General features: G+C 45.6%; 1 protein-coding gene across 1 annotated transcript; it reads right to left on the reverse strand.

The window, feature by feature from the left end:
- Window positions 1-6,210: 6,210 nt before the first annotated feature.
- KBTBD13 (kelch repeat and BTB domain containing 13) lies at window positions 6,211-8,506 on the reverse strand. The gene has a single exon (XM_073623970.1). It carries the CDS (start codon window positions 8,330-8,332, stop codon window positions 6,953-6,955), a length of 1,380 nt encoding a protein of 459 aa, XP_073480071.1. The 5' UTR covers window positions 8,333-8,506; the 3' UTR covers window positions 6,211-6,952.
- Window positions 8,507-12,356: the final 3,850 nt, after the last annotated feature.

Genomic DNA, 12,356 nt, shown 5'->3' on the forward strand with positions numbered 1-12,356 from the left:
CCTCTGTACTCCTCCTGTAGTATGTCCGCAGCCTCTGTCCACCTCCTGTAGTATGTCCGCAGCCTTTGTCCGCCTCCTGTAGCATGTCCTCAGTCTCTGTCCACCTCCTATATCATGTCTGCAGCCTCTGACCATCCCTTGTCTTTTATCATGTCTACAGTCTCTGAGGGGGATCCTAGAAAGGAGTCAAGAGTGGGAGCGCCGCCGGGATGGGGGTTACGGGAAGAGACAGACATGTGTGGAATATGGAGAGGAGACTATAGAATAAAACCAGAGCCGCCAAGCTGGAGCCGTCTGACTGAGCCCTGCATGGTGCACCTGAGAGGAGGTCAGTGACAGCGCGGCCAGGCCAGTCTGAGGGGGGGTCACTGATGTAAGGAGGGGAGTAAATACAATAATGTAAGGGGGCACTAATATAAAGGTTCCCCCCTTATATTAGTATCCCCCCCCTTTAACTTAGTGTATTTACTCTGCGGAAGGTGGTCTCTATTCACCAGAGCCCCCCTCCCCCACATCAGAGTTCCCCCTTACATCATGATCTGCAGCGTTCCCCTTTACATAAGAGTTCCCTTGCACTGTAAGGGGGAATCCTGCAAACTCTGATCTAAGGGGGAACTCTGTGCTGGTTGGGTTCTAGTAACCTGACCTGCATGTCAATGGAGAAATATGTTTTTTGACTTTTGTTTAACTTAAACACATTGCTAATAGCACTAGCTATGTGTTTATAGTTCAAATATTGATAATTGCACAGTTTAGCACTAAAAACAGTCATTTTAGGTACTTTTTTTGCAGTGCCAGTAAAGAATGGGGATCTGCCAGTAAATGTCACATTTTTTTGCCAGTAAAAAAATTGGTGCCGTTTGTAAATGTTGGCGTCCTGCCAGTAAATTTCACTTCAGGGGGGTTGGCAACATTGTCAGACATTATGGCGGTACTCCCATTTAGAAAAGTAGCCGAACTAGTGTGGTTGAATCTACAAAGTACCTCTGTAAACCGTGCAGTCCCGTGTTACTACACACCCTTGCTTGTTGTATGTTGCATTTAGGAGGGACACTGCTGAGACCTTTCCACCAGTCCAGCGTACCTCTGTCATCTCACCCCCCCCCCCATCCCTCCCGCCCTGTATTCTGGGTTTAGGGTGTATTCTGGGTGGGGGACAATTTTGGTGTTTTAGGTTTTTTCTAAAAAAAAAGGAAAAAAAAACAAAAAACTTTTCGTTTGTTTTTGAATGTTTTGCAATTTTGTCGCAGCAGCTTGTGGGTCAGGGGGTCTTTGGGGGGGTCAAGGATTAACCAGATTGTTAAAGAATTGGGGGCCCATGTAGGGTATGGCACTCCCACCTGGTTGGTTGCTGGTGGTTCTCCAAGGAGCTCTAGGGGAAAGTCAAAATGTGGAAGTCGCAACATTTTGGATAATAGCCGGATGGGGCGCGGCTGCGGACATGGTCGATAATAGTCACAAATGTGCCTTAAGGTAGGCTGACCAGACGTCACCGTTTTCCAGGTACAGTCCCTGGATTGGGAACGCTCTCCCCGGACCGAATATGTTCTCGGATTGTCGCGGTAGCAGAGCCGTGGCACTATTTTCGGCTGCTTAGTCTCGGGCGCTTCCGCATTTGAGCTCCGGCCCGCCGCCCGGGAGTCGGGCTGTATCCCCTGTTGCCCGTCCCATCAGCACTTCCTGGCTCCTCCCTCACTCCGCCGCCTGTCCAATCAGATAATCCGCCTCAAATTGGTGTCCGCCCAACCCCGTCCACACTCCAGTCTCCTGCATGCAATGCATGCACTGTGCTCAGCCTACCTGTGAAAACCAGCCTGAGAGGGGAGGCATAATTGGTAAGTGAGCCATCCGCTCCATGAACAGCTCTCCTCTCTCACCAGACCTCTTTGCTTCTTTCCCTTCTCATTTTGTGTCCCCCCCGTGCAGACTTGGGGGGGGGGATTGTGCAGACTGGGGGGGGGTTGTGCAGACTGGGGGGGGATTGTGCAGACCGGGGGGCTACACAGTGCTCTGGACGGTGGTATGAGGGGAGGCCTGTAATGTACACAGTGCTCTGGACAGTAGTATGAGGGGAGGCCTGTAATGTACACAGTGCTCTGAACGGTGGTCTGAGGGGAGGCCTGTAATGTACACAGTGCTCTGAGAGGAGGCCTGTAATGTACACAGTGCTCTGGACGGTGGTGCAAGAGGAGGCCTGTTATGTACACAGTGCTCTGGAGTGGTGTGAGAGGAGGCCTGTTATGTACACAGTGCTCTGGACTGTGGTGCGAGAGGAGGCCTGTTATGTACACAGTGCTCTGGAGTGGTGTGAGAGGAGGCCTGTTATGTACACAGTGCTCTGGACGGTGGTGCGAGAGGAGGCCTGTTATGTACACAGTGCTCTGGACGGTGGTGTGAGAGGAGGCCTGTTATGTACACAGTGCTCTGGACGGTGGTAAGAAGTATCTTTCTTTTTTTTAATCTCATGGACGAAATGTGAGAAGAATGTATATATCATACAATCATTCCATAAACACATACCACATACACTGCATATATCATTTCAGGAAAATATGCTTAAAAAATAGTTTACCATTTTGCCAATAAAAAAAAAAACATGTCCCTGGATTTCATTTTGAAAATCTGGTCACCTTACCTTAAGGACACCCAAAAACCCTCTCCTGGTTGCATTCTTTAATTGGTATTGTTAAAATTGTTTTGTTTCTGTTGTTTATAAATTTGTTAATAGAAGGGCTGCTTTGGCCGTTTAAACCCACGTCACGCAGTATTGTGACTTTTATTAAAAGTTCAAGGACCATAAGTTGATGAATCCTATAGTCATGGGGTCCCAGCATGCACCAAGCACAGACCTCATGTGCAGTCATGTTGGAACAGGAAGGGGCCATCCCCATCCACAAAGTTGGGAGCATGAAATTGTCCGAAATGTCTTGGTATGCCGACGCCTTAAGAGTTCCTTTCACTGGAACTAAGGGGCCAAGTCCAACCCCTGAAAAACAATCCCACCCCATAATCCCCCCTCCACCAAATGATTTGGACCAGTGAACAAAGCAAGGTCCATAAAGACATGGATGATTGAGTTTGGGGTGGAGGAACTGGCCTTCACAGAGTCATGACCTTAACTCGACAGAATACCTTTGGGATGAATTAGAGGTGAGACTGCAGGCCAGGCCTTCCTCACAAATGTGCTTTTTGAAGAATGGTCAAACATTCCCACAGACACACTCCTAAACCTTGTGAACAGCCTTCCCGAAAGAGTTGAAGCTGTTATAGCTACAAAGGGTGGGCCGACTCAATATTGAACCTTACGGACTAAGACTGGGATGCCATTAAAGTTCATGTGCGTGTAAAGGCAGCCACCTCATATATGTGTCTTGTTCTTGTTCAGGGGCACACTCCATCGGCGCCCCAGAACTGTGACCAAGCTGCCAAGTACTGATGGGCTTCTGATGACATCAGCACTGTGTAGCCAACCACAATGCTGCACAATCAGGAATCCCTCCCACCATTCCTGGGCGTCACAGCCCAATTAAAGCACCAGCTCCTGCCAACATAAAGGGGTTCATTTTTTTTTTCCCTCAAAGGCAAATACAGATCAAATACAGAACATTTCCAGAAATTTTCATGCAGGTCTTCCTCTATATCTCACTACATGCCAGAACACACAGATTTTCACAGACTCAGATCTTAGTAAACCCTTAAGCTCATTATTATAATTGATGGAGCCAAGTGGCAACACCCGTTACCATAAGTCATCTCCGAATAATCGCGATATGTCTCATTAGTCTGACAATTCATCATTTGGTTAATTGGATGGCATTTTATCCTGTTTCCTGTAGGAGGAAGCGATTTAACTGGTCAGTGACTGGAGGGAACAAGATGTAAGGGATAGATTCTGGGATAGCCTGTGACCATCTTCCATATGCTTGTCTATGGTGAACTTAAAGGAAAAGCCAGAAAAAAACATTTTAGTGAAAACAGTTATTGATATTTCCATTGTAATTATGGTACTTGCATATCGATTTTACACACAGATTTTCAGCAGCAATAATGGTTTTACTTTCCAGCTACAATTACATCACTTCACATTGTATACCACCATGCCCTCACTAAAGACAGCCATAGATTATACCGTTTTCTTTACTGCAACAACTTATACAGGTATGTGCTCCCACTGTGGGAATGTAGAGTTAGGACCGCAGACTGCAGTTGTTTTGCAGACTGGCTGGTAAGTGTGCTGGGAAATCCTTTGTTTGTTTGTGATGTGCATTGCCCTTCCATGTGCACCTGGCTGCAAAGACCAGTTATAGGTTGGGGTGGTTGCCACTTTTTTTTGTACAGTTTTTTGAATTGGGTCCCTGTGTCTTTAAGGAGTGGTGGGCTCCCTCCAAGCACACTTGCCCCTAATCTATCCATTCGTATACAGGTATGTGCTCCTACTATGGAGGGGCTGGAAATTTAGAGTTAGGACCGCAGTATATTCAGAGGTACCTTGGCGTGGGAACTGTGGCTTACACAAATATTTGCAAATGTCTGGAAACAAAACCCTTTGCTGTTAAAGCGGAGTTCCACCCAAAAGTGGACCTTCCGCTTATTTGATTCCTCCCTCTCCCCCGTCCGGTGCCACATTTGGAACCTTTCGGGGGGGGATAGGGGGGAGCGGGTACCCGTTTTTTACAGGTACCCTGTCCGCACTTCCGGGAGAGACCGGGCCGCAGCAAATTATGTCAGCAGCTCGGCCTCCCTCTTCCCCCCCCTTCTGTCGGGCCAGTGAGAGAGCGCAGCGTGCTTCGCGCATATGCAGTAGGGACCTGGCTGTGAAGCCGAAAGGCTACACTGCCGGGTTCCCTCACTCGCAATGGCAGCGGCAGCACCCCACCAGCCGATGTAAGCATTGGCTGCGGTGCTGACATCGCTGGACTCCAGGACAGGTAAGTGTCCTAATGTTAAAAGTCAGCAGCTACAGTATGTGTAGCTGCTGGCTTTTAATTTTTAAAGGGGCGGACGCTTTAACGTAAACTGTTAGACAGGACAATTTGGTTGTTTTGCACGCTGGCTGGTAAGTGTACTGGGAAATCTTTTGTTTATTTATGCATATTTTATACATAGTTACATTGGTCCAGCTGGGAACAATGCAACTATGTATATACAGTGGAGAAAGTAATTATTTGATCCCCTGCAGATTTTGTAAATTTGCCCACTTACAAAGAAATGAAGGGTCTATAATTTTTATCATAGGTGTATTTTAAATGATAGAGACAGAATATCAACCAAAAATCCAGAAAAAACACACGATACAAATGTTATAAATTGAGTTGCAGTTCAGTGAGGAAAATAGGTATTAAGGATCCCCAAGCAAAACATGACTTAGTACTTGGTGGAGAAACCCTTGTTGGCAATCACAGAGGTCAGATGTTTCTTGTAGTTGGTGACCAGGTTTGCACACATCTCAGGAGGGATTTTGGTCCATTCTTCTTTACAGATCTTCTCTAAATCCTTAAGGTTTCTTGGCTGTCTCCTAGCAACTCGAAGTTTCAGTTCCTTCCATAAATTTAAAAACAGCCCCAAAGCATCATGTTTCCACCTCCGTGCTTGACTGTAAGGATGATGTTCTTAACAGCCCCATCAGTGCCCTAACTACGATAAAGCGCCCGCAGTGCCAGCAATCAGTGCCCACCAGTGCCAGCAATCAGTGCCCATTAGGGATTCCAGTGAGTGCTGGCTTTCAGTGCCACCTATCAGTGCTGCCCATCAATGCCCATCAGTACTGCCCATCAGTGCCACCTATCCGTGCCGCCTATCAGTGGCCACCTGTGCCGCCTATCAGTGCCCGTCAGTGCCACCTATCAGTGCCCATCAGTGCCGCCTATTAGTGCAATTGTAAAGCATGACATGTTAGGTATCTATTTACTCGCCGTAAGATCATATTTCACATTATACAAAAACATTGGGCTAACTTTACTGCTTTGTTTTCTTTTTAACTCATGAAAGTGTATTTATTGCGTTTGAAAGACCGCTGCGCAAATACAGTGTGACATAAAATATTGCAATAACCGCCATTTTATTTTCTCTGCTAAAAATATATATATATAATGTTTGGGGGATATAAATAATTTTCTAGCAAAGAATACTGATTTTAACGTGTAAGCAACAAGTGTAAAAAAAAAAAAGGCTTGGTCTTCAAGGGGTTAATATAGGTTTATTAAAAAGCAACAGATTACGCTCTACTTACTTTACAGGTATTGATGTTCACATCTAGGCATTTGTGCATCATGAAATTGTTTCAACATACCTATATCTATACCTCCTTCATTGAGGATACTGGTAAATGTGGCTCCAGAGGTGTTCTGCAAACTTTGGAGTGAATATGCAAATACTAGATGTGTTAAGAATGATGGTCATTAATAGAACTTACTTTCAGTGACTACTTTGATAACACATCAGATCTAAAAAAATGCCTCAAAGTCAATGCCCATCTCCATCTATTCCAAGCAGAAGTACATGCCCATCTCCAGTAGATGTCAATGCCCATCTCAGTCAATCCCCAGAAGTAGTCCATGCCCATCTCCATCCATCTCTAGTAGATGACAATGCTCATCCAATCCAATTCTAGCAGAAGTCCATGCCCACCTCCATCCATCTCAAGTAGAAGACAATGCCCATCTCAATTCATCCCCAGTGGAAGTCTTTGCCCATCTCCATCAATCTCTAGCAGAAGTCCATGCCAATCTCCATCCATCTTCAGTAGAAGACAATGCCCATCTCAATCCATCACTAGCAAAAGTCCATGCCCATCTCATCCATCTCCATTAGAAGACAATGCCCATCTCAATCCATCCCTATCAGAAGTCCATGCCCATCTCCATCAATCCCAAGCAGAAGTCCATGGCCATCTCCATCGATCCCCAGGAAAAGTCCATGCCCATCTTCATCCATCCCCAGCAGAACACCGCGGTTATAAAAAACTCTGATGAGGATTCTTGTATAGTTTACTGGCCATCAGCTTTGTCTTTGTTGGTAATCTCAGGAAGAATGTGTGCAGAGATCCCCCTTTGTTAAATCCAGTATTTTCCTTTATGGGCTTCCAGGTGTGAGTGTCTACTCTGTAGAGCAAAGTCATGACTCTGTTCAAGGTAAAGACAGTGTCCCCCCGGATGACAGCGGTGAAGAGGGCTCCCTTACTGTTTACATACTGTCCAGACAAAGTTGTCCACTGCTGTGTGCTCAGGTTATAATTTTCAATGGCACAGCGTAAGAAGTCGTCAGATGGCCCATTCCTCATAATGTAGAGATCGTCTCTATGTCCTACCATGCAATGGCCATAGCTCTGCATCCGCCTTATTGAAGATATAGGAATCAGCTCATCCTGGCAGGTATCATATTCATAAATAATAGTTGTTTCTTGTGGTTTCCAGAGACATATGAAGAGCCTACCCATGGCTTTTGTGGCAGGGGGACCTGCTACGGCTTGTGGTAGCTCTTTACCAAAAGTCCAAATCTTGGAAGTGAGAGAATATTTCTCCACAGAAGCCACAGGAACTCTCTCATATTCCCCACCAAAGGCGTATAGATGTCCCTCGTGTCCAACTAGCGTCACTTCATATCGCAGCTGATGTGGACTAGAAAACTCGCTCCAGCTGTGTTGGTCTCCATCATAACAAAAGCTTTTCTCCACCACTTGTTTGTTTGCCCCCCGAGCACCCCCTACAATGAAAACTTTATTGTTCATCGTGGTAACACCAGCTAAAAAAGTGCTTGCTTCGTCTGGAATGCAGCCTAAGCTCTGCCATTGGTTCTTCTCTTCATCTAAAAAGCACATTGTTCTTGAGGCATCCTCAAGGAACTCTATAGTTGGGGTATGGGCACCTACTGCAACAAAGGAGCTTGGGGTGATGGAGTCTATGTACTGGACAAGGTCAGGGGGCAGGCAATGGATATCCTCTACCAACATATCATAAATATCTCTAATGTACAAGGCCGCAGCATGAAACAAGTCTAGTAGTCCATAGGTGGCAGCAGCTTGAAACATAACCAGGCAGTTGTCAGAGTCAATTAGGTTGACCAAGTGCTTGGTCAGGAGCTCAACTTGAAGAAAAGACGCGCACTCCACAGCTTGCAGGATTTCCTCGCAGCTCAGAAGAGGTCTTTCCCCCTCTAGAACCCTCAGAGTGATCAGGAAACCCATGGCACCCAAGTTGCGAAGCTGTATTTCATCCTGGGTGCTTTCCCTCATGCCAGACTGGAAAAGTGCACGGAAATATTCACTGTGTTCCATCAACAGGTGCTTGTCTGTGGTAAACACAGTCTCCTCCACGGTGACGGCAAGCTTGGCCATTTCCTTTGGCTTGGTACACTATAAGAAGCATGAATGTCTTTGTGTCACTCGTTCATTTCCTATGGCTGGGTTACTGCAGTTCTTCTGCAGCTTAGAAGATGTAGCTTGTCTCTAGCTAAAGATAGCAGCGCTCATGTGATGGCATGAGCCAGGCTCAGCAAACTGACAGATAGTTGTGACAAGGCAGCTGCAAGTGCCAGCCTTCATTAGACACAGATACCCTTCTGCCTAATGATAGTACGGCCACAACAACAGATTAGAAACCTGCACGTTCGCCAGTCACAAAACATTCAGTGAGAGCTCCCGTACATCTCCAAGAGACTCCTGGCATTGACTGTTTGCTGTCAGTCATAATTTGCCAACTTATTGCAACCAATGATTGTGTCTTTGTCGCCTATAAGAAAATAGTGCATGGGTACTTTAACCACTTCACCGTTGGAAGGTTTTACCCCCTTCATGACCAGACCATTTTTTTTGCTTTTCCGCTGGCTGCAGGGGAGAAGAGAGAATGCTCGACAACAGCTGGCAAAAAAAGCCTTCTTTGCGCGGCAGCCCCCCTAACACTTACCTGAGCCCCATCTCGATCCAGCGGTGGTGGACGAGAAACTTAGCGAACCAGGACGCTTCCTCCTCATTGGTTGAAACAGCAGCGCGGCGCCATTGGCTCCTGCTGCTGTCAAAGTCAGTGAGCCAATGGGGAGAGAGAGGGGCAGGGCCGGGCCGCGGCTCAGTGTGTGAATAGACGCAGGGAGCTGCAGCTCGGGTGCCCCCATAGCAAGCTGTATGCTGTAGGGGCACTCAAAAGGAGGGAGTGGCCAGGGAAGAGGAGGATCGGGGTTGCTTTGTGCAAAACCCCTGCACAGATCAGGTAAGTATGACATGTTTGTTACTTTGAAACAAAACAAAAAAAAATTAGACTTCAGTATCACTTTAACTAATCTTTTTTGTTTAATTCTCCTTTAACCACTTAAGGATCGGAAGATTTTGCCCCTTAATGACCAGGCCATCTTTTGCGATACGGCACTGCGTCATGTTAACTGACAATTGGGCGGTCGTGCAACGCTGTACCCAAACAAAATTGATGTTGTTTCCCACAAAGTCAGGTAAGTGTGACACATTTGTTATTTTGAAAAAAAAACAAAAAAAACGAGACTTTAGTATCACTTTCACTAATCTTTTTTGTTTAATTCTCCTTTAACCACTTAAGGACCGGAAGATTTTCCCCCTTAATGACCAGGCCATTTTTGGCAATACGGCACTGTGTCGATTTAACTGACAATTGCGCGGTCGTGCGACATTGTACTGAAACAAAATTGATGTCCTTTTTTTCCCACAAATAGAGCTTTCTTTTGGTGGTATTTGATCATCTCTGCAGTTTTTATTTTTTGCGCTATAAACAAAAAAAGACCGACAATTTTGAAAAAAAAAGTCTTTTACTTTTTGCTATAATACATATCCCCAAAAAATTGTAAAAAAACGAATTTCTTTATCAGTTTAGGCCGATATGTATTCTTCTACATATTTTTGTAAAAAAAATCACAATAAACGTATATTAATTGGTTTGCGCAAAAGTTATAGAGTCTACAAAATAGGGGATAGATTTATGCCATATTTATTATTATTATTTTTTTTCTTTTACTAGTAATGGCGGTGATTTGCGATTTTTAGTGGGACTGCGACATTATGGTGGACACATCAGACACTTTTGGCACTTTTTTAGGACCATTGACATTTATACAGCGATCGGTGCTATGAAAATGCACTGATTACTGGAGAAATGTCACTGGCAGGGAAGGGGTTAACACTAGGAGGCGATCAAGGGGTTAAATGTGTTCCTTGGGAGGTGTTTCTAACTGTGGGGGGAGGGGACTGACTGGAGGAGGAGAGAGATTGCTGTTTCTAATCACTAGGAAAAGCAGATCTCTCTCTCCTCCTCTGTCAGAGTGGGGATCATTTTGTTTACATTGACAGATCCCCCGTCCTGGCTCTCTGTGGAGCGAGCGCGGGTGGCCCGGCGCACACCGCGGCCGGCGGCCACGAGCAACAGCTCCCCCTGTTGCAGTATAATGACAGCAGCTGGTCGGCAAGTGATTAAGGGGGCGTAGCAGGGGGTGTGTCCTATGCCTACATACTTATGCCTACATACTTTTGCTATTAGGTGTCCCTCGTTCCCATCTCAGAAAGTTAGGAGGTATGATTATCGGCACTCCCTCCTCTCTGCAGCCGCCGCTGACTGACACAGGGGAGCTGGATCATGTGACCAGATGGGAGCGGCCTGAAAACAGGTAAGCATATACATCTTTCTTACACAGGTTAGACAGCATAGGTGTTAGAAGAGGAGAGGGAGCCTTTTTAAGATGACTTAGGTGCTGTACATCCCTGAATATCTCCACTCTTGTTGAGAAAAAAACAATCTACGTACATTGCGGGGATTTTAACAAACCTTGTTGCAGATTCATACATTTTGTTTTTCTGAAGAAATTGCTGTTTGTTTCTCTGTGTCCCTGTGCAAAATGAATGTGAATGGGAGTGATTTCATATTTATCAATCAGCTGCTGCGCTTGCAGGGCCCCAGCGATGAAAGTGGCAAGGTCCGCTTCCCTTTAGATGTGATTTCCCTTTGGGAGTATCTCACCAAAAATGACATTTATGTTCCAGGGGATGTTCAAAATCTGACTTGTATCGTAGTGCAGACTTCTGGGAAAATCAGTGAGCCAATCACACAGGCTGGAAATTACAATTCTGGAGGTAATTCCAGGTAGTTATATTGCATTTTTACAGAGAATTGTGCAATTGCTGCGGATTGAAAAGAAAAGGTCATTTTCATAACATTCAATTACAATATGACTTGTGTCGCAATTGTATACACTATGTTACCAAAAGTATTGGGATGCCTGCCTTTACACACACATATGAACTTTAATGGCATCCCAGTCTTAATCCGTAGGGTTCAATATTGGGTTGGCCCACCCTTTGCAGCTATAACAGCTTCAACTCTTCTGGGAAGGCTGTCCACAAGGTTTAGGGGTTTATCTATGGGAATGTTTGACCATTCTTCCAGAAGCACATTTGTGAGGTCAGGCACTGATGTTGGATGAGAAGGCCTGGCTCACAGTTACCGCTCTAATTTATCCCATTTTTTTTTCTTTATCAGGCAATAGTTCTCTGACTGAGAACCTTAGCCGCTACATAGATGAATATCTTAGAATGTACGTGGTTAGTCTACCAAGTTACATCAGGGACACCCACACCTCCTTCAGATTCTGGATGGTTTACACATCTCTCTAGACGCTTTGTTGGTTTCCTTAGACGTGGAGGCCCTCTACTGCTCCATCCCACACGACAAAGGAATATCTGTAATTAGACATCTTCTCCAGCAGACAAATCAGACGGAGTGGAAGCCTAATGAGTTTATAGTCACTACACTTGTGTTTGTACTCACTCATAATGTCTTTGCATTGCAAGGTTCCCACTACCTCCAGGTGCAGGGGGTGGCAATGGGGGACATGCTGTGCCCCGTCCTATGCCAACCTGTACCTGGGGGAGTGGGAGCGCGGCTTCCTCTCGTCTGATGACTCTCTGGAATTCCCTAGCCATATTAGTTTATGGCATAGGTATATCGATGATGTCTTTGTCGTGTGGGATGGCCCGGTGTGGAGCCTCCGTCGTTGTCTGAAGGCCATGAATTCCAGGGAATTCAATTTGACTTTCACATTAAATTTTGATTCTACATCCTTACCTTTCCTGGATATGATCATTTCCAAGGATTTGGATGGGACACTCTAAAGTACTTTTTTTGGCAAATCAACAACGAGAAACACCGTTTTACACTCTTCCAGCTTTCATCCCAGATCTCTAGTCAATTCCATCCCCTATAGTCCGTATCTACGGATTCGCAGAAACTGCTCTAGTGACACCACATTTAAGACAGAGGCAAATTCCCTACGGGATAGACTTCTGGCTAGGGGCTATTCCAAAACTTGCCTCAAGGAGGCCTTTAGACGCACTACCATCCCAAATAGAT

The sequence above is a fragment of the Aquarana catesbeiana genome, linkage group LG03 (assembly GCF_042186555.1).
Source record: "Aquarana catesbeiana isolate 2022-GZ linkage group LG03, ASM4218655v1, whole genome shotgun sequence".
Lineage (NCBI taxonomy): Eukaryota > Metazoa > Chordata > Amphibia > Anura > Ranidae > Aquarana > Aquarana catesbeiana.

What these genes read in the sequence shown, in the direction of transcription:
- KBTBD13 (XM_073623970.1), bottom strand. Translation starts at nt 8,332, where the DNA reads ATGGCCAAGCTTGCCGTCACCGTGGAGGAGACTGTGTTTACCACAGAC.